This window comes from Anoplopoma fimbria, chromosome 19 (genome assembly GCF_027596085.1).
Source record: "Anoplopoma fimbria isolate UVic2021 breed Golden Eagle Sablefish chromosome 19, Afim_UVic_2022, whole genome shotgun sequence".
Classification (NCBI taxonomy): Eukaryota; Metazoa; Chordata; class Actinopteri; order Perciformes; family Anoplopomatidae; genus Anoplopoma; species Anoplopoma fimbria.
This window is the reverse complement of record NC_072467.1, coordinates 24,885,906-24,908,981: the sequence shown is the minus strand read 5'-3', so window position 1 is coordinate 24,908,981 and position 23,076 is coordinate 24,885,906. Positions and strand designations below refer to the sequence as shown.

The 23,076-nt window shown below is 42.5% G+C and overlaps 1 protein-coding gene across 1 annotated transcript in view; it reads right to left on the bottom strand.

Annotated features, from left to right (window-relative positions):
• Window positions 1-1,599: 1,599 nt before the first annotated feature.
• The window catches only part of lrriq1 (leucine-rich repeats and IQ motif containing 1), a 32,597-nt gene continuing 11,120 nt past the window's right edge, over window positions 1,600-23,076 (bottom strand). Inside the window, 12 exon segments of the mRNA XM_054620119.1 lie at window positions 1,600-1,856; window positions 4,870-4,990; window positions 5,547-5,607; window positions 7,018-7,132; window positions 14,177-14,275; window positions 15,404-15,492; window positions 15,594-15,665; window positions 15,961-16,094; window positions 16,889-16,978; window positions 17,605-17,730; window positions 19,233-19,416; window positions 20,763-21,194. Coding sequence (XP_054476094.1) covers window positions 1,723-1,856; window positions 4,870-4,990; window positions 5,547-5,607; window positions 7,018-7,132; window positions 14,177-14,275; window positions 15,404-15,492; window positions 15,594-15,665; window positions 15,961-16,094; window positions 16,889-16,978; window positions 17,605-17,730; window positions 19,233-19,416; window positions 20,763-21,194 — 1,657 coding nt within the window. The 3' untranslated portion in view covers window positions 1,600-1,722.

Here is a 23,076-nt window from a genome sequence, read left to right as displayed (position 1 = left end):
CTCCAGACATGTGCAATCGAATGATAGCAGGAAAGTAAATACACAGACGTGCATTTCCTGCCAGGGAGCCACTCTGCAGCTCCGACTATTTGTTTTGACATTCATTAAGTTATCATTTCCAGGCGGCGGGCCAGCGAGGAACCTCCGAGCCTGAGGTTCACCTCCGAGCCTGAGGTTCACCTCCGAGCCTGAGGTTCACCTCCGAGCCTGAGGTTCACCGCCTCTGGTCGGCCAGTGTCAGCGGACGGACGCCTTAGCACTCCAAATTCAAATACACAGACAAGGCCCATTGTGATCGACGACTGAGGATAAGGAAAACATCGTTCTAATTCTAACAGCAACGTTTAGCTCTCAGCTCGTAGTAGCAGTGATTTTCAGGCCCGCCGTTGGCGAGCGGGAGCTAAATGTAGCCGCAGAATGGAGAGATTGCACTTAAATCTCTGGGCTTTATTACAAATAAACATTAAGAGAGCATTACAACTGGAAAGAGAGTCTCTTCTTATGGCTTCAAACTATAAATGCTATATTTCTTTGTCAAGAGAGGAAATCAGATTAGAAACAACAGTTCATCATCCAAAGAAACATGAATCCACAGGTATTAAAATGTGCTGGTCAGGGCTCAGCAGTTAGGGTTGCCAGGTCGCCATTGGCAACCATTTTGAGAAATTGGCAACCAATCCTTGGCCTTTGAGCGCCAGAAATTATTATTACTCTTGAACTTTTAGCCAAAAATGAACCCAAAAGTAGCAAAACATGCAACCCAAAACACATTTTTAATATTTGTTTCTGTTACAGTCGAAACACGCCAACGCTGCATGTGCGTTGGCGTGTTTTTTCTCTCCCTTCGTAAAGACTTGTTTTATAAACAATTGCAAGCAAATGAAGTTGTTTGATTGCGAAGTAAAAAGTTCACGTCAACCGTCAACAACACAAGTAAATATGCAAATGTTTTCAACTGTGAGAGAACCAGATGAACTTGAACAAGAAAACAAAACGAAAGTGTTTGAAGTCTTGGGAAGCCAAGAATCCAAGCATGTACAACACACACAAATTCCCATTATTAAGCTGACATATTACGGCTTAGTATCCTAATCGCTCAAAACATAAAGTGACTAAATTCGGCGACCCCATTTCCAGTTTCGGCAATCAAAAGTTGATGCTTGGTCGCCAGCTTGCCAACCACTTTTGAAGGCTGCTGGTTCTCATTTCCTGCCACCATTTGCATTTGAAGCGTGACGTTTTGTTCCGCGTGTTTTGTTGCCGTTTGGCCGCGATCACGTCCAGGCGGTGATACTTGAGCTGAACCAACACGATGGAACTGCCTGAAGATATTTGGGCTGGTCCAGGTCCTATTGCTCTTAATTCACTTTCAGGACAGGGAGCTCGAGTTTTCATTGTGAAAATGAACAGCTGGAGGGGTTGGTGGGGGTGGATTCAGTGATGAAATAGCTTTATAAATACAAATAAATAAAGTCTTCTTTATGTAAGGAAAAAATAACCTTGTGAGGATGGAAGCTATTGGTTTAGATCTTTGATCATTACATTTTAGCACAAAAACATGTTGATGCACAGGTTAGGAATCCTAAATATCTTCTCCTGAACTACATACATTCAAAAAAATGCAGCAATCTTTGTAGGCGTAGATGTGTCTGAAGTTGCTCTGGATGTAGTTGGGTGAGGACAGCAGAGGAGGGTGGTCGTGGTTGTAGAAGAGTTTGTGTTTTACTTGTACACTTTGTCCCTCTTCTTGCCTCCTCCCCAGCCACCGCTCATCTGGACGGGGTTGTCTCGGTGGGAGATGCGGTCCCTTTTTGACGGAGCAGAGGCGACCCGCCCTGGAGATGGAACCTCGTTTCCTGGAGAGATAGAAGGAAAACTGCGTCAATATCTCACATGTGAATGAAGCAGTGTCACAAACCTTAATTGGTATAATTTGTGATATTTCAAATGAAATGTTGGATGCTAAGAACTCACTTTATACTCGTGTCAATTGCGACTTTATTGGATTTTTTGCTGACCAGGTCGGCTTTTTATGTCTGCGCAACCTTTTTTAGGGTCCTTCACAATAAAGGTTATAGTCAATATCATAAAAAAGTTTCTAGAGGAAGAAGAGCTTCCAAATGAAACGTTAAAGGAACGTATGAGTTCTTGTACGCCTGAGGATTTCTCCATTGAGGTCAAAATGTTAGTGGTGTCGTGTTGTCCATCATGGAAGTCATGAAAGTTTGATTTTGTGCAACATTTTTTATGTTGGGTAACTAATTCTGGAAGCTTTGATTTCCAACAAACAGATAACACAGAGAACAAGGATTTTGCAACTTTTGACCTTGAATGAATGACATTTTGACTTCAGTTTGGTCTCTCGTCTCAGGAGACTCCAGGCGACACGATATTTAATCTCACTGTAAAGACTTAGCGTCAGAGCAGGTGAGTTTTGTGTTTGCATGCCCCGACCCCAGGAGAGCGCCGTGTGCCGTATCAGAGGCCCCCTTCCATTCCACCTGGGGATCAGTACAAAGCCTTTTTAAACAGAGTACAAAGGCAGCGCTTCTACCGGGCGTGATGCGTTCCACGTGTAGGACCCAGGACGGCGGACTCCACTCGGCCCGCCGCCACACAGGGAGCAAAACGACGGGGAAGGGCTCTGGAGGAGGTGGGGGGGGAGGCGGGTATGGGACGTATCACAGGTACTGACCTGGCTCTGAATATCTGCACAGCTGGCCCACTGTATAGAATATCCGTCCACTCAGAAGTCATCGCACCTCTCTAGTTTTTTTCTTTTTTCTTCTCGTGGTTTGTGTAATGTTGTCTTTCGTGTTTATTTTCAGATTTGTCAGGCCAGCTTATGGTGGCTAAATTTAGTTTATTAAAAGACTTTTGTCCAATTATCTGTTCCAAATCCAAAACAAAAAAGCGTAACTTCGACGCACACGTTGCCGATTTCAACGCGATTTTGTGCGGCCATGCTACGAGACAAAAAAAGGCCACTCATTTGACCCGACTGCTGTGACCAAAATAAATAGCTTTCAATCGTTTATTAACGTGCGGACAAAATTGAGGGCAGATATGCAACTTAAGCGTTTTCCTCGGCACACGTAATGAAAATATTTCGTGGGGGCCTGGAAACGCATTTCATGGCGGCGTCCCAGCGAGTGGTGAGTATCGCGTTTCAAATCGTTTTTTACTGCGATGGCAAACGAAGTGAACCCTCCCACTTTAAAACCTTCACTTTGATGTATGCATGCCACTTCAGAAGCAATTTGATAAATCATTTTACAGGCTCATGTGGGCTGACTTTAAAAGGATTTTTTGGTCAAAGAAGCTGCATTCCTGTTCTCCCTAATTCTCTGTTTCACCCCAGTAACCCATTTCCTCTGATACGATAGGTGTCTGATGATGCATCACAGGGACCATTAGATGCGCTTTCCAAGTTTATGAAATACCTAATTGGCTTTTTGATAAAAAGCTCTTGCCTTACACATACATTCATATTTCAATTTGCCCTGCACATCTCTGATAAGTGGTGTTTTCGTCGGTGCGGACAAAGAGGCTTTCTTTCTACCCCGAGGAAGACAACAGTCTGCCTGCTGAGCATGACAGCGCTCACTCCTCCTGCTGCTGATGCACCTCGTGGAAATCATTTTAGAAATCGTCACCGGAATCCAATTTGCCTTCGTTAACGGGGACAGGGCCGTCCTTCACCCGTCTAATGTGGTCATCTGCCGTCAGCCTGTCAGTAGCATCTTTGTCACTCAAACTCCTGAGCTCCACTTCTCCTGACAGAAGGGCCAGTCATTCATCACTGAAAGGACCTTTTTTTTCTTTCTCTGCCCGTTTCCTGTCAGAGGAGAAATTCACGGCACTCTGTCCCCGGCTCGACCTTATGGCTCCCCCCACCCTCCCCCCCTCCTCCTCCTCCTCCTCCTCCTCCCAAAGCAGCCGACCGGTGGACTCTAGGCTGAATAAGCAGCAGCCTTTATCCCTAGCTCGGCTCACTCAGGTCTGTGCGACCCGAGACCCATGGGTGCAAGTAACATCTGTGCACACATATGCTTCATGTACAGGTATATATATACACACACACACACGTGTGAACGAAAAAATAGGCATCCAATCAAAATGAGAGCTGCAACTAACGATTATTTTCATTGTCGATGAATCTGTTGATTACTTTCATGACTAATCGATAAGTTGGTTGGTCTATAAAACGTCAGATGATGGTGAAAAATGTTAAACATGGTTGAACAAATCCGAAGATGACGTTCAAAACTCAAAGATATTCAGCTCACTGTCATGGAGGAGTAAAGAAACCAGAAATGAGCGAAGTTAGATTTGCTTAAAAAAATGATTCATACCGATTAATCGATTATCAAAATAGTTGGTTCTAATCACAGTCTATGTTTATTCGGTTTGAGCATGAAACTGCTGAGAAGGTTTGGCTTGGGCTCAAATGTCAGTTCAGCTTATTATGGAGTGGCATACAATTTGTACAACATGTACTAGATATATTATATAACCGTGCTGTTACATATAAATCATATATAGAGATTATGGATGCATGTTTGTAAGTAAAAAAATATTAAATTTTCCAATTTTTTGAAGGAACATTGATCAGTGATGCGTGACTGGAAAGAAAAACTTTAACCTGAAGCATTGGCAACAAACGTCTCTGTGGCCATTTATCTGGATTGCCTGTTGTTGTGAGAGAAAGTTAAAAACAGAGCCAATCTACGCTAAGAGGATAATTGAGTCTTGTGTTTCAGAACATTTTGTGAATGTTTTTGGTTTTTTTAGGATTCTGTTCAACGTTCACAGTAATAGGGTACATTCTGTTGTAGAAAAAACAACCGTGGAGTTCACAAGACTCACTTTCAGGACCCAAAGAGTTTCTGCGAGGATAACCGTGCTCTCTGCAGGGCCGGGCGGGTGAGCTGTCGTTGGCCCGCGGTCCACTGGCGTGATGTAGACGTGCTGTGTATCCTGGGTCGGCCTGCACGCAACGCACACATTAAAACACAAAGAACACGTAAAGGAGCCCCGACTGCTTATGTGTCACGCAAGCGGTCCGGCATTTTGGAGAAAAAAAAACAACAAAAACATCCAACAACCGGCGGCTCTGCAGTCTGAACATAACTAAGAAATAGGACAAAGGGGGGGGGGCTCCTCTTGCCAGTGATCATAACTCAAGCTGCTCTATAACAGCGAAGGGAGAACAGCAGTTTACACAACTTCAAAGGCCTCATGAGCGTCAGGATCGCTCACGGGTTCCAGGCAAACTGCTCCAAAGTGACACTGGGATTTCTGCGAGCAAAATGAAGACATTCGCAGCCCGTTGATCCGATTGAAAGTGTCACTGCGGAGCTAAACCTCATTTAAATGGAAGCTGATGAGACAGGCTGCAGGAGAGAGACCCTACAGAGCAGGACATGACTCTGACTGCTGAATGTAAATACTGCATAATGTCACATACATGCAACTGCCCCCCCCCCCCATTTACCCTCCACAAATGCAAACTGCAGGGGAAAACAGGAGGGGAGTGAACTCACCACGAGCTGCACTCTGCCTCCGTTCAGAACGTCTGAGCTGATCTCGGGTAAGAAATGCTCGCTGAGGAGAAGATAACACAAAAAAAAGAAACGCATAAGTGCTTTGCATTTTCAGTAATTCAGCAGTTTCCTCTCTTCAGTTTGATGCTACTACCTCTGACAGATCATAAGAGAAACACAGATGACATGCATGATAATCTTAATGTCCATTTGTTAGGTAAGGGGGGGATAGCACAGGCCTGCACGCGGACTGCTTGTTAGAGACACTCATCTTTTTGTGTTTTGCTTAGACTTTACAACTCGGCATAAAAAAAAAAAGAATTAGATGGTAATTAGATTTGACCACGTAACGTTTAACCAGTAAGACACCACAAGATAAAAGTCCCTGGATGCTTCAAACTACTTGTGTCATGTACAGAACGTCAAACATGACATGGACTCAGAGGTTTGACTTTATTGAGTTATAATGAGCTCCACAAACAGCATTTTTATCTCTCAAGTGGTAGTCAACGCGTTTAATAGGTTGCAGCCACCAGTGTTTCGGTTTAACAAGTTTTGTGTTAACTGGTGAATTTCAGCCGAATGAGTATCTACGGCAACCATGAGACTGAGTCACTCGTTAACACCTGTAGCTCTGAAACGTCTCTTTGGTTTTGACAGCCAAACATGCAACAACCAGACATGTTTATGCTGTTAACAGCTGTAATTACATTTTTTAAAGCTTGCCAACTCTCCTGGATGGCTGGGGAAGAAAACGTTACTTCCATTGCCAACATGGTCACGCATATTTTTGATGACGTCAGCTGTAAAAGGGTTTGTTGATTCTTGGACATCTGACCTTCACCTTGTAGATGTGCATGAAGAAGGAGACATCTTATATCTAGCGGTTAAACCTTCTGAGATGAAAACTATCCGTATATTTAAAGTTTTTGCATTATTCAATGCGGGAGAAGGAGGCAATTTTTAATCATTTTAAACTTTTTGATGGAAAAACTATCGGACGAATTATTATTCCAAGGAGAACAAGCAAAACATATAAGGAGGGGGTCTTTAAGAAATTATGCCAAAAACAGCTCATTAAAGGATCAGTTTACCCAAGTTACAAAAAAAGAAAAAAGAAATATATATAGTGGCATCGAGCCATGCACATAGTTTTGGCTTTATATGCCCATGTTTTGAGATATCAGTCTTTGTGATATCTGCAGCCTCCCCAGTTAAACAAGTGGAATTGTGTGGTGCTCATGGCCTTAAAATGTTTCGATTTTGATGAACCTAAACAGTAGAAACAAAATATATATTAAATATACGCTGGATAATCCACACACAAGGCTGAGAAATAACAGCGACACATATCGCAAAACCTCAAAAGATAAAGGCAAAACTTTTGCTTTTGGTGAGATTTCACAAGTGGTAAATTATGAAACAAAAATGGACCTTCAAAGCCTCTTATGACCCACATTTAGTGCCTCACCTCTCTGAGTCCCTGTCAGGATGAGCAGCCTGGATCTGCATCCACTGCTGAGCTCCTTCCCGCTTCACTCGCTCCACCTTCTCTGCGTGCTGAAGGCCCAGCTCAGCCTCACAACCTGCATTCGACAGAAGCCAAATTAACATCACATGCAATCTTTGTTTCTCTCTCCAACTGCTTTCATCAGTGAAATAACATTCTTGATGACAATGGTAGTAAAAACAGAGCGCTCTGCTTAATCAGTGACAGGTGGCGTGTTTGGAAATGACAAGAGGCTCAATCAACACTGCAGCAAAGGAGTTGTGTTAACATGCTTAACAAATAAACAGCTCTGGGGTCTGATTTGTAGTAACGTCTGACATGTTGCACTGTAATCATAGCCGGCCAGGGTTCCCAGCAGTGGGAGACATCAGTGGTCAAAACTTCTGGAGTTTCTGTTTGGGCTTACAGTGGTTTATTTGTTTGGAAGACTCCGGAATATTATTATTTTTTTTTACAAAAATGCATTTTAAAGTTGTTCAAAGATGGTACAGAAGATGATCTGCTTTTTCCGACAATTGCTGGAGGTTACGGTTCTTCATAACCAAGCAATGTTCCAACAGTTTGTTAAAGAAAGATGTCTGAGAGGCTGCTGATTTATGAGCTGAGCTGAAATCCCATAATAAGATCGTAATTCAAAGTAAACATTTATGTTGCGCTGACAGTAACGCTGCCGTGGATGGGTGCGAACTGATAATGAATTTTGACAGGCCAACGGTGGAACTAATGATGCATTTATTTAAGTCAATGACTTGCTTTTGCTGCGATGTAAAAAATGAGGGAGAGAAAAGCTTTACAGTTTTCATGGGTTAATTGAAAAGCCCCACTAAAAAATGTCAAGTGATAGATGCTTCCCCCCCGGGGCAGCAAAGGCCAGGAAGTGGCCGCTCGCACTTTTCCAACAAGTGACGGGGCACGGGTAGTGAACACTCAGAGAAATGTGTTTTTATAGACAGCAGCTTGCTCATATACTGCATTTAGTACAGCACTCCAAACAAGGGTTCTGTACCATATGTGCATTCCTTATTATAGGGTCCTGTCTGGATAGTTTAAAGAAAGACGATACATTTTCAATCCTCAAAGGTGAAAGGTGGAATGTAGCTATGACATGTGCACGCGGTGATACAAGATGAGCACCATGAAAAAGAAGTTCACATTTATGTTGCAGTAGCATGGAAACTCTCCTCTCCTTTTCCCCCTCTTAACTCTCCACTAAAACCCCTTCCTGACCCCTTCCAACCTCCCGAATCCCCCTCCAGTTCTCCTCCAGGACATCGGGGGGGGGGGGTTCTGCAGGAGTCACGCCTGTTAAGAGAGGCTCTTAAGCACATTAGGTGATCTCGTCCCTGCTGAGGTGGGGAGAGCTGTGACTTAATATCAGAGACTTTGGGTGGAGGAGGAGGAGGAGGAGGAGGAGGAGGAGGAGGAGGAGGAGGGTAGAGGCTTTGGCCAGCAGCAAAGTGAAGATGTGAAACGGTGCCATGAATGAGTTGATGAGCATCCCGAACTCTTCTAGTCAAAGTGAGCTGAGATGTGGGAACAGGGAGGGGGGGAAGAGACGCAAGCAGTCAGACAATCAGACCGTAAACAAGCCAAAAGATCAGATCGACAAAACTACTTTATTTGTATGTAAAAAAGAGTGAGAACACCTGTAATGTTGGTCATAATTCTGCATTGCACATTAAGACTTTTGTGCATAAACATCTACAACAATTATGGCAAATCAGCAAGTAAGTTCAACCCCAAAGTCCCTTTCCAAAAGATGTTTTAAGGTCTCATTATGCGTTAAACAAACGTGTGTGATGAGTCCTCGGTGTCTAACGGCAAACGTGTTGGGCACCTTTAGAAGGTTAAACACAAGGCGTAAATGTAGACAGTGCAGGATTGAGTTGAGCAGAAAAGAGGTCCTTTCATTTGACGAAAATCTACACCTTAGAAATACACAAATGAAACGGCATGGTGGCATTTGCTATGAGTAGAAGATTGTAAGGCAAACCCACCTCCGCCTCATTAGCAACCTTTTACACAGTGATATGCTTATTCTACACTAACTATTAAAAAAAGGATTACATTTTTTTTTTTTAAATCTTATTATCTTTGGCATTTATTGTCATATACAGATATGCAAAGATGATTATATGCCATGACGATTGCTTGGCAATAAGTGTGTTGATGTTGTCCAACGAACAAGTCTCTATTTGATCATGTGACGAGATGATACCATATATGGTGGCTAATCCCTGATAGCTCTCTCTTTGACCTCTCTACTTCCCCTATACAATAGCCCAAATAACTCATTCCACTGTAAAATCCAACACATTGTTGGTAAAATATGTTCTGGCTCTGTGTACTTGTGATTCATAACTTCATAACTATTGTATACTTGGGCTCATTGTAGTAGCGTGCACTGGAACCCGTCGTGACTACCTCACACCACTGGTGAGGTAAAAAGCTTTCCTTCATAGAAAGAGGGGAGACAAAGGACATCCTACAAATGGTGACAACACTTCTGGATTGGACAATGTCTCCTTGAAAAGCATATATAGTGTTGCTCTCAGTTGTACAAACAAAAAGTGACTGATGTAGTTTTATAATGAAAAAGGAGCTTTATAGAGAAGCTCAAAACCCTTCTCCCCTCTGAACACATGAACAACTGTCTCGAATGAGGTGTGACTGTTGGATTGTCTGTTAAAAAGTTTTTTAATTGTTGGAAGCCCCCCAATTTTGCTGTCTCAAAGGGGGTATAGAACGCTGCTAGATGCTTTCTTTATTTTTGGTTTCTTTAAACTAGAAACATATAACCCAAAATCTAACCAAGTTGTGAAACACTGAAATGACCCTTTTAGCATCCGACCTTGGCATAATAACATAATTTGTCAACGATGTAACAACTACTTCTAATACAGCTTTGATAATAAAAATGTTCAGGAGACAGACTTGCACCTTGTCTTGCTATTGGCTCATGAATTCTTGTACTAAATCCGCCCTAAAGAGCGTGAAACTAAACTCTGACAGTTTTTAAACTTGCCTCATAATACTTTAAAACAGCTTAGCTACGGCTAAACCTTACTTTGTCAAAAACAGTTTTGTGAGCCCTGTTTTCACGGCATTTTCAGAGAGGAAGAAGGATCACAGCGTGTCTAAAATTTGAGGATCCTAACTCAGCGTTTTCAGTCTGGTGTCTGTCTCTGTGAGTAACTCAGACTGCTGCCAAACTGTTCTTTGGCTCTGCATGTTCCTTCTTTAAGTGTGCCAGTGCATCTCAAACACAAGCACTGAGAATACGGGGCTGAAATTGAATGCACATGAATGGTGGTAAACAGCCTGACATCAAGTTATTTTGGATGATGGATGGTAAACAAGATGATTGTGTTTCAGCCGGACTTTGTAGATGACTTGAAGTGTGAAATCGAGTTAAGTGCTCAGGAGGTAGGGGGTTCCAGGCTGAAATAAAAATATATACCCGTGTGTCCCTCTGACATGAGGGCGGATGTTTGGTAGGGTTGGATCACAGTTTGGATGGAAGACGGGGGTTGGATGGGGATGTGTGTTAGCCTGAGGGGGGGGTTGAGTGCAAGGCGTTGGTGGAAAGTAAGAGGCGAAAGGAGGAGAAATGCTCGGAGGCACACAACATCTTCAACATCTGCAGCACCCAGACACTTGATGATACAAACCATCTACAAAAAAAAAGGGTGGTGTATTTCTACATTTTTTAGCCTCTTAAAGAAAATGTTTTGTGGCTGTGCTCCACTCTCTCCCTCTCTATCTCTCCTCTCCGGGTATGTAAGCCGATACCCATTTCAAGTGGGTTACTCATGTCCAGCACATCCACACAAAGAGCCCGGATAAAATAAACACGCCGCGTCGGATATCTTGGAAAGAATCTGTCATGGGTTTGGGGCTAATCACCTCCAGAAGGAGGGCTTGACTCAAAGCCCTGAAACGTTAGCCCCTGTCGGGGAGCGCTGGCTGGGCCCGGCTGGGCTGGGCTAGTCCCCGGGCACTGGGGATGGATCCGGAGGAGGGGGTGCCTCCCACAGGTCAGGACCAAGGGGAGCAAAGGGGGTGGAGGCTGGCTCGGGCGACGTATACAGAGAGCTGCAACGCACCACCGCCGCCGCTGCCTCGTGGTCACTCTGTTAAAAGGCAGCAGGAGTTGTCTCCTTTCAGAACCGAGCTGGTCAGAGTTACCCGTTCTACAGGATTCTTCTCAATTGAATCGAAAAAAACGAGGAGAGGGGAGGCTGATGTTCTTACAATTGACCCCCGTTTCGTTGTAGCTGCCAGTCCTGTTTGACGAATTATCAAGACATGGGTGGAGAGGAGAGATTAGAATATTGGAACGAAACAGAACTGGAAATACTGAACCGATCCTTGACTGCCAGTTGGCTGAGAGCTTATCCACGGCTATATTGTGCTCAGACACCATTTCTGCATCAGTAATCACAGTGTCGGAAACTTGACATCATACGCCGGCAGTTCACGATAAACACTTAATAACATAACGATACTGTCGTTTTAAAACTCAGCTTTTCATGTTACAAATAAATTATCGGACAAAAAGTTGTTAGTGAAAGAATCGAATGCCATCGCTGCAAAATACTAAAGATGTTTGTCCATCATTGTTTGATAAAATTGCTTATAAGTTTGGCAATTCACTGCCTGCTCCCCCCAAAAAAATCAGTTGTTGTTCGATCTTTGGCTGCACAGAGATCAGCTTCAAGAACAACGAGGCGACTCCTTCACAACTCTTCACAAGAAATTACTAAAGCGATCCGCCCAAAGCAGATAAAGTGGAACGGAAAACATCCCAAAGTTGAAGCTTTTTTTTGTTTTCTAAACTGTAACATGAAATGGCAAGCAAACACACTGTGTTTCTCCACAGCTAATTGAGGGGTATTTCATGCTTATGGCAGCGTTGGACTGGGACCAGTCACGTTGTTGCTTTGTTGGCGAACGCTGTTGTTCCAGCGTCACTCTGACTGCCGGATGACCGCGAGCGACCCTGGATCTCTGGATGTGAGGCCTTGACCCTGGTGGGTGGGGGGTGCAGAGGAAAGATGGAGACAGGCATGATAAAAGCCCTCCAGCTCTTCCCTCCCTTTTAAGTCTGGCTGTGGACGTCACAATGCCAAATCATCCCTCCACCTCGGGGCAGGGAAGGAGGCCAAAGCGGGAAAGATGGAGGGAGAAGTTAAACTGCTCTACACCAAAGTCCACCTTTTTAACTTATTTGACAATTGTTTTAATATCCATAACATTAAAGTTTACGCTTTGAGGAAGAAAATATGTCATCTATGTAATGTTCAAACCTGTTTGGCTATTCGAAAATACTCAAAACTTCAGAAACATACGGACACAGTAGGTTGAACTCACACTTTGATTTAAATAAAGAATCCAGTTTCATACAACCTGGGTCTTATTTTCATATGTGCTGTTATCGCAATAATCCTGTTGATGATATAAAACAAATATGTGATTACTTACTGCTGATGCATCTTGTCCAGAAACATGACAGACTTTCTTACTTCATTGCAGTGATGTCACTGTTTTTCCAGATCTCAACAACATTAGTGAGTCCATGTTATTCTCACTGATAGAAACAATTGCCAAAACTATGAAAATAATAACAAAGTTGTGATGAATGAGTCTGAATTGAGTTTCCAGTCTCAAGTCTAAAGCTCTGATCTGTACAGATGTTCATTTCAGACTGATAACAACTTTCCACCAAAGTTGGAAAAATAAACAAAATAATCTTTGGTCATTGCCATTTACGTTAGACGTGTGTGTCTTTCTGTTTTATTTTCTGATGTGTCAAGTTATAGTCATGAATACACCAGAGAAAGGGTCAGTAAACAGCTAAAAAAATTGCGATGGTTACTTCTTACTATCCGTTACTTGTTCCTCTCAAAACAGAGTGGGTTTCAGTTTCAAGTTTCACTTTGATTCAGTCGAGTTTGAATGAAGAGTGTTTTTTTTTTTTTAACTGTTTCTGTCAATGGAGTCTTGTGGCTTTGAAGAGAGCATCTAGCGGCTGTTTCTTTTCACATCTAACCCAGTGAATTAAGAGTTAATTTTAACCAAACCAGAGTTGGTGATTCCTGGAACAGTAGGAAGACTTACAAGAATGTTTTAATGAGTTTTGTTTCAATGATCGGCGAGGTAAAATTTCAGTTATTTGACTGAAGTCTGGTGGCTTTTGAGGAGAGCATATTAATCCTATGTTTTGTACTTTAATGTATTACGACAATTGTCCAAATCCCTCTTGATTTTTTAAAAATAATTTATTCACTTTAATGCATGTCGCATAGAATCGCAAAGAAAAAAGGGTCAAACATTGGTTCGGCACCAAGGTGTCATTTTGGAGTCGATAAATAGCTGTGACTACTTCATTTGTCTCAGGAATGAATGTCAATTGTAACATTTCCCACTGAAGACAAAAGCCAGATGTAAGTGGGTATTAAAGTTACGATCTTATTGCCTCATAAAGAATAACTATAATGCAGAACTTTATGTTAAGTACAACTTAGACAAAAGACAAAGATCCCTATGTGCACAGTTACGCTCAGGAACATTAGCACTAGCCCCGGAGACCGGTAGGCTTCATTCCACTCCAGAGGAGGACGGAACCTGTTTGTTGTGTGAGCTCGGTGAAATTGAAAATGAGGTGCACTTTTTGTTTTACTGTCTTGTCTACGAGGACATAAGGGATGTCCTCTTCAGTAAAACGACTTCCATTTATTTTGATTTATTTTGGCTGGATGACTATGAAAAACTCAAGTTGTGTTTTAGGAAAGGAACCTTCTATGTAGCAGATTTTATTTGCCAGGCCTGGGAGAGAAAGCAGAATGTTCTGTTTAAGATTGAGCGATGAAGCAACCGGTTGTTTTGTAACCAAATGTGACTTGATGAGATGTGGATCCTCTGCAGCTGTACTGTTGGTGTCTTGTAAACCCATGAGGGTTGGGCACGCTCTGTGCATGACACGGAAATAAAAAAATATCTATCTAATATCTATCTATTAGTGTTTGTTTTATGTCCTTTGGGAAAGAGGCTTTAGAACGACTCTTCACAGGTTTTTTTCTACAGGGTTACCAAATGTGTAGCAGGTCTCACTTCCTACCTTTTACATCACTCCTGTTGTGTTGTGCCGGCCTGTTTCGAGCCTCCACTGGACCCAGCGGGTAACTGCAGTTTCTGAAGGCAAGACGGATGGATGGATCTACCAGAGAGAGAGAGAGAGAGAGAGAGAGAGAGGGAGGGTCATAGAAGGACAAGGCAGGCCTAAAACCAGAAGCAGAGAACCAGGACAAAACATTTTGTAAAAAAAATCAGAACAGAGCTCTGGTTCCACTGAGGCAGATGTCATTAGCAGTTAGTGCAGACGTAGACCTGTGTGTCTGTGGAGCAAGATGACAAGAGCCCCCGCTATTGGAATCATGCACTCGCAATTGTGATCAAAGAGCAGCCTGCCTCTACACGACGGTGGCATGATAATCGTGGCAAGGACTACTGTTTTCCTCTGTGCAGAGCGGAGGTGAGGTCACCTTTCACCGCAGCCGCACTCAACCACTACAATGAAATCGGAATGAAAGTCATCACGGGACGACTTGTCAAGAGGTTTCTTGGCAGTCGCCATTTCCTTTGCAGGCTCTCAAATAAGGCCCAATGAGAGGCGACAGGGCCTGGTTCCTGCTGTCCGTTATGGCTCGTTAACATACACGGGGTGGAAAGGTTCGCCGCTGAGGCGCGGTTGAAAGGAACAAAGACGAGAATGAAAAGAGGCAAAAACGAGTGTGGCTTTTTCTTTCGGAAAATCGATTGAAGTCCTAACAGCAGTTTTTTCCATATAGTGAGGGATATATGGTGTTAAAAGATTAAGTATTAGGAAACAGGAAGACACATTAATTCAGGTGTAGAAGACTTACTGAAGAACAAGGAAGCTTCGCATTTGATGGTTCTTTAACGGCCATTCAAATCTTTACATTATTCATAGTTCATATAGTGTAATATATGAAAATGATTCGGTTGAACCGGAAATAATACACCAGAAAAGAGGAAGGAGGTGTTTCTATTATTTTGTCCACCCCATTTATATCAATGAGGGAAGGCTAAATAACAGAAACACCTCTTTCCTCTTTTATAATGTGATATCTGTAAGTATAACATGATTCAAAAACACAAAGAACTGCAGCCTCCGAAATGACAACACAGACACATCAACACATTTCTAGAACAGTTTCAAAAAAATGGAACATTATAGACTTTAGCTGAACTTTAGCCAAGTGTACCTTTTAAACTGGGTACACAAAGCCAATATTTATAACTATTTTACTCTGCAAACACTCACCCCTATGTTTCTTCTGCCGCTGAGTCGCCGGCTTCATCTTCTGAGCTCTCTTGAGCATTAGAAGAGCTGTGTGGCGGTCAGTGAAGCCCCTGGAGACGACGAGGACATAAGGTCACTCAATGAAAAAAGAAAAAACACACAGATATACACATTTACAGAAGACACAATGTAAAATGAGACGAGGATTTACCATTCTTCCAGAATCTTTTCGGATCTTTGAGAGAGACTGCTTGGCACTGAAGTTGAAGCTGGAGATTTGCTTCTGAAATCATTAAAAGTAACATAATGTGCAGAAATGCTGAAATTCATATTTAGTCATTCTTAGTCATTTGCTTTTGGTTGAATTCATATGAATGTTACAAATGTCAGAATGATCCAGGTATTCAGTACACTAAAAGTGAGAATAAGAGGAGCCCAGTTATGATCCCTGCTGAACACCTTCAGTATATTCCCAATCTAAATGTAGTAGATAAATGTTTACTATAGCTGTAACTAGTTGGATTTTTTCCTTTCTCTTTAATTACTCAAATGAGTAATTAAGCTGTGGGTTGTTCTACCTGTTGGAGCTCTCTGGGGAAACTCTCTGTCCAGCAGAGTCCACATGTTCTCCGGGCATCCAGGCCTGCTTTGGCCTCCATACAAGCGGTGGTGGGAGGATGTACTGGGAGGGTTCAGGAACGTGCCCAGGAGGCTGAAACACATACATGAATCAGTGTCAGCAATAATGAACAGCTCTAGACTGTCGTTAGCTTGTTTTTTAGACGAAAGTATATACAGCAACCAAAGAGTCTTTCATGAACTGGAGCGGTTATTTACATTTACATTTTACATTTTAACTCAGGAAAGCGTAAAATCTGTTTCCACATTTGAGATGTGTTTAGAAGGCTGGAGCTATAAATGGAAAAGTTTGAGCTCTGTCTTGGCATACAGTTCTCAGTACATTTTGAATAAATGGGGAAATGAATTATAATATAAAAACAGTCATGTCCACATAAATTTGTACATGTTTTCTTTTTAGGTATTTGGCCGACACAGTTCTCACACTGAAGGAATGCCCTTATGTAAGTCGAACTAACAGCTTAATACCTCTGAAGATCCCATTTTCACTTCATGGAAGCGCTAAATTGGTCATGGCCGCCCTCAGTGTGTCAACACACTGAGGGCGGCCATGACAGCAGCTGCACCCCATCAGCTGGCCTTAACCGGCCACCATGATGTACGGCGCTGAGCACGCTCCAAAGAAAAGATCCAACGAGAGGTAAATGAAGGAGGAAAAAAAAAGAGGACGACAGTCCGCCAGCATGAAAAATGACATCTGCTGGTTCAGAGCAACCTTCAGCCCCTCCAGGAAATAATCTTGTTTTTCGAGAGAGTAGATTTAAAGATCAATCAGGGAGAGTGAGACAAATCCTGGAGGGGGCGATAACCAAGATGAGAAAGAGGCAGGGCAGGAAAATAACTCTTCCTTTGACTTCCTTTCCTCACCTTCAGAGACAGTGGCTGCTCTGATGCAGGGTTACACCTGGGAGGTGAGTCCTCAGAAAACGGCAATCTCCAGTGTTTCTCCAGCGCTGCCTTTTTAAAAAAAATAAAAATTCTTATATATATACAACAAGAGTATTACATTGCTAGTGTATTACATTCACAAACACTGAAACAGGAAATTATCTGGGACACATTCGGTATGTTTATATAACTGTGTATATTTCTGGATAGCAGCAGGTGAGGAAGATGTACTCAGATCAAAAACATATAATACTGCGTATAACATTATAATGTATATACTATCTAATAATGATGGGAGATATTCAGTGTCAAGTACTAGTTAAAATGATAACTCGGAAAGATTTGTGGATATGTGTTATGTGTGTGTTTGTATGGGTGTAGGTGCAAGTTAGTGTATTATAGTGTGTCTTTGTATGCTTCTATATTTTGTATGTGTGCTCCAACTTGCAGGTCTGTAGATTTATGTGTAAACCTGTATGTTTCTGTGTCTTTTATCAACACATGTGCAGGTTTTTATGCATGTGTGTGCATGTCTCTGTGGCTATGTATGTGTTATTGCTGATGTGCATGTGTGCAGAATTGTGTGAGTGTGTATGGAGACAATGTTGGCTGTGCAGGTTTGTGCATCTGATGGGACGTGGGATAAGAAATCACTGAACCACGAACATGAGGAACGCCTGGACTCGTGTGCATACCTCATCAAAGACAAATTCATCCACGTCCACCTCCTCCAAGGTGTCGTCCTCTCCGACGTCGGGGCTTGTGACGGCAGCCAGAGCAGATGAGAGCCTCCTCCTCAGAGCGAAGCCCCTCCACAACGCCTGGAGGTACCCGAAAGAATAAAACGGTAAGAAGAAGAAAGGAAGAAAAAAGAACTCCATGAATCATGAGGCAAACGTAAATATTGTGTGTTATCCCATTAGAGAGATAAAACATGTTAACCTCTCTTTTAATTGCTGAGTGTTCTGCTGTCTGAACTCTGCGTGACTCCGTGCTCAGAGACAAATGGAGCTCCAGTGTGCCTCTAAATCCTACAATTCCCAACGGGCTGCGGGGGGCACACTTCACTTCAAGTTGGGCCGAGCAGGAATCCTAGAACTCTTACTACCGCACTTCTTTGGAATCTGATTAATCACTCCGTATCCCCCCCCACCCCCCACACCCCCACCCACACACACTGTTCTACCCCACCACCGCCCCCACTTTCTCCCTTAGAGAGCCCTTAAGGACTCATCAAACACTTTCTGTGTTGAGAGAGGATCGGGGAGAAGTGTTGAGTAGCATGTTTTTCAGAACAGAACAGCAGCCTACACCTACAGAGGATTAGCCGAATAAGCCTCCATCGCACGTATGAGGCCTGAAGATGGATGCTCGACGGGGGAAATGAACATTTTCAGATATTCACCGTGTTAAAGAGACTTCAGTCTTCAGCCACAATACGAGAACATTCTAGTTGTAGCAGTAAGGTCCTTAATTAGACACTTACAGTTACTTTTCTTTACTAAACTACTACTTAACTGAAATATTGAAGGTTTGTTTGTTTGTTTAATTGTTCAGTTCGGAAAAATGGCAACCACATGTGCAGATTCCAGCTTTTCAAATGTGCAGTTTTTTTCTGTTAAACTTAGAATACCTTTGCTTTAGACTCTTGGGGCGGGCAAAACAAGTAATCGTAAGACATCACCTTAAACTGTGATGGACATTCTTTTCTATTTTCTGATATTTAATAAATCGACCAAATATTTAATATTGACCATACTTTTATTGAAAATCTTTGTACTCTTATATCTATCTTATGTCTAAAATTGTTAGTGGTTCTAATGCAGATTTCCCTAGATTCCCAATGCATCCATGGACTAATCAATAATTATTATCAAAAAAATCAAATAGGTTGATCAAATTCAAGTCAGATTTTCAAGTTAGCCAGCCAGACTTAGCCAGACCATTGTCTCCAGCAGTGTACAAGCTCAGGACAAATGTCTGCCAGAACCTGTTACTGCCGTTTTGTTGGAGAGAAAATTCTCTATATTTGTATTTCTGAAAATACTCTGCTCCATCTGGATTATTGTATACTTATTGTTTAATAGCTGCCATACTAGACATAAGGAAGTTGTTCCTTTCCCTTACATACAAGGGTCATTTCAAAAGAGCATCAGAGGAAAACTGAATATGCAAAAATGGGCAAATCAGAAAAAAACCCTGTTTTTTACGTTTAAAAAAAGGCATCAAACATGGTAATTGTTACCCCTTTAATAAAGCCCTTCTGTATAGTAAGTCAAACAAAAAATGTCAATAATGTCTGGCAGAACTCCAACAGTTTTACCTGGATGACAGTTGCTGCATAATCCCGGCCAACAGCGCTCCCGTTAACGTAGGAAGGTCCCGACTCTGGCTTCCCTCCATCTCCTCCTCTTCCTCCCCCCCTCTTGGCCGTGGAAAGGCTGCTGATGTTCCCACATTTCTGTCTATATTTCCTCCACAGCTGCTGAATCATGACTGCTGCTGAGCTGCTCCAAAAAAGGACACACACACACACACAGACAGACAGACAGACACACACACACACACACACACACACACACACACACACACACACACACACACACACACACACACACACATAAAGTGAGGGATGTACATGATGTCATAGCACCTTCGTCTTTCAAAAAACGTGAATTTATTTCCGAGCAGACATCTGGAGAGCAGGACTCGGGAGAGTTCCAGCCAGTCCAGAGCCACCCCTCATATCAAAGATCTGTCGTCCTCCTGAAGACGGAGGCGGCGTTAACGATGAAGCTGCGTGTTAAAATGAATAAGATGTTCGACATCTTGTGCTGTAAATCACACAGAGGAGGCTCTAATGATGACAAATGCTCTGCAGCAGAAACTAATAAAACGCTGAGCTGCTATAAAAATTATTATGAATAGTTATAAAAAAAAAAAGAGGGTGTTTGCTTTAAGTCAGCAGTGTCCACTTATGTAGCGTGAAAGAATTTGGAGGCTGTCAATAGAAACAGTAGATCGGCTGCTCTCACTGGTGAGATCTGTTGTCGACAGCGTCTTTTTTGGATGGAACTGACACTAGAAGTGGACACTAACGGCCTCTTTCACCGCACACTGTTAGATTTGTCATTGTAGCAAAAGCAAAGGTGTTGCTGATAACACCAACGGCTGCTCTGTGACATTCCTGTGAGAGTGGCAGCGAGCCAAAAGGAGGATTCATATTGCTTCATATCATCGGATTAAGACACATAACTGGAGCTCGATCATAGAACATGAGGAGGATTGACTCATTTCACTGAAGCATCCCAAAAGAGGATGAGAATTACAATTCTGCAAATATTGAAAAGATCTTAAACAAAAGTTCATAACGAATGCTTTCTTTTTGAAAACCGTCTATAGTATATCGGCCGCCATCTTTTCGAGCGTACCCAAAAAGTTCTGTTCAAACAAAGTTCAACCAACTAAGCTATACAAACTTTGCACACACATCACCAAGGCTAACATTTTCAACAGTAAAGTCACTCACACAACCACTAACTAACTAGAGGCCGTATTTTCTTGTATTCATATTTGAATACAAAAATTCTCGCAATTGGTATAATGGACACTGCTGGACCTTTAAAATAAGTTCTTAGTGACAACTGCAGGGTAAAAAACATTTTCTTAACAATATTCCCCGGCAATTTTGCTGTTAAGGCTTTCAGGGGTTTGCACACTGTCTCTAAGCCTTTGTTTAATGGTCAATAGAGTAGAAATAAAAGAATATACACCTGTTGCTCTTCTGCTGTGACAAGTCAAAATATCTTTTGTGAGAAAAAGGCTTATTGCCTCTGAGCAGTTAGTGACTTACTTTTGGAGGTCCAGGTCTTGATTGTTGGACACAGGTGCCACTTCAAGACGAGAGGAAGTTGTTTGTATCTTTGTTGCAGAGGGCTGAACACTACCAGAGATGACTTTGCTAACTGTTGGTTCTGTCTTTGGAGGTTCGAATGCGTCATACCGACTCTCCGCAACTGACTTCTCCTCTAAAGTCCAGTAGCTGCTTCTGCTTGGAAGAACTTGTGGGTCTTTTCCGGCCGACTCCGTTTGTGGGCGCTCAGTATGCTTCTCAGCATTGTTGTTGTCCAGTTCTTCAGGTGTTGTTCGGCCTGCAGTCCTGTGTGTGTCAGCCACAGTGGTGTCACCGTATTCATGGGCAAATCTCTGGTCCTCAGCCAGCCGCAGGGCCTCAGTGAGGTGGCGGCAGGAAGTCTTTACAGCGTCCAGAGACGAGGAGGCACTGCTGTGAACATACGATAGAATGACAGTACTGATTAAACATTGGCTGCACAAACATAACAGTAGATATGTATTAGGAGCAGCAGTTTTCCACTATATAAGCATGTTCATGTTAGTTTTGATTGGATTTTGACTTGATTTTTGTTTCTCTGTGGTTACTTTGATTCATTTATTCAATTTACTGGGACCAGTAATGATATTAGTAAATTATCTCAGAGCTGTGGATCATTGGATCGTGGGAAACAACGTAGTTAAAACCAGTATAAGGTGGATTCTGCACAGTTCAGATTAAATCGTTCTTCCTATAGTACAAAGAAGTTATTAAGACAATCACAGCTATAATAAAGAAACTACACAAGCAGTAGTTTTGCTTACCGGACCCCTTAGTAAATATTTATTACGATTATTTATTTATTTAAAAATATCTTTGGCGTTATGAATTTGAATCATTGAAAACACATGACGTTGGTAATAATTCCATTTGGAGCATACCGTTATCAATCCCTTCCGCTGCACAGAAAAATTGAATTAATGGCATATCAGATTCTGCTGATATTTCCTCTTTATTCTGACCAGTTCATCTGAGGTAATGTGAATGAACCGATTCTGTGTGTAGCCTCCCTGCTCTGTGTGTGCCCTAATACCATATAATGTCTCTTTCATTGAGGGGATAAACAGACTACAAAGCCACCCCAATGGAAACTTAATTAATCTATTAGCAAAAGCTTGGCTCTGCTGCTCCCCCCCCCCCCCCAGTCTTCAGCCCTGAGGGACCAGAGACCAGTGCCCAGCCGGTCTGGAGGGCCAGTAGCCTTAGGTAGTGCAGCTCCTTCTCCACAAAGACCCAGCTCTTCGCTCTCAGTGGGACAAGGGAGAGGGCAGTCGGGAGGTCCGAGAGGATTGTGACCCCTCTGACCCCCATACCCCCCCCCAACCCAGTACCTGCTGGTTCACTGCAGGGTCACCGTCAACATGTATACCACTGATATAAGAGAGCAGGGAATGATCTAAAACTGTTTTAAATGCTAAATATATAATACAAGAGATTTTTGACAGCCAAATAAGACAGATATAAATCATCAAAATCCCAATTTGTTGCTTGTCTTGTCAGTTGTATTTCAGGACATGTGGGGACTCTAGCATTTGCCATGGCTGTCAGTCATTGCTGCCATAACTGCTGCAAGAAACTGACCAACAAGGGTCAAGACAAATGTATGTTATTTAATGCTGATTGGGTGTTTCACTATGCACTTAACATCGACCTTAGTATAGACTCCAGCTCACCAGGATGACTGAAAAGTGGTGGCATGTGAGATAAATCGCTTTAGAGACTAAAAGCAAATATATGCATGCTTGTATCTTACTCGGTTTGTCTCAGACTGCTGAGGCCACATGTTCGAAATGCATCTTTATACGGAACAGGGACTGATTTGATCACATGCAGTCAAAGCTCAGTGGCAATGCAGGAAGTAGGGTGCCCTTTATGTAGCAAAGTGGAAAGTAAAGGCGGGAAGATCGGGCTTGGGTGTGTATTCCTTCCGACATTCATTCACGATATGAGCGTTGTGTTCTGTCTTAGAATCACATTTCGCTTTTTTTATGAAAAAGGATTTGGTTAAATGGGAATACTCTTGTGTCTTTAAACCATGATCATTTGCAGTATCTGTGATTTGAGCATTGAAGATGAATTCTGTTCTACTGCATTAACCCTCCTGTTGCACTGTTTGGTAGATAGGGCAGAATGACAGAGAATACAGAACGTTAGGAGCAGTAAGAAACAGCAAGACATTTCATTTCTGAAAGAAAAAAACACCAAATTATAATGGATTTCTTTTTATGGATTTCTCTGGGACACAGAAATACTTTTTTTATTACGTCTCTCACAA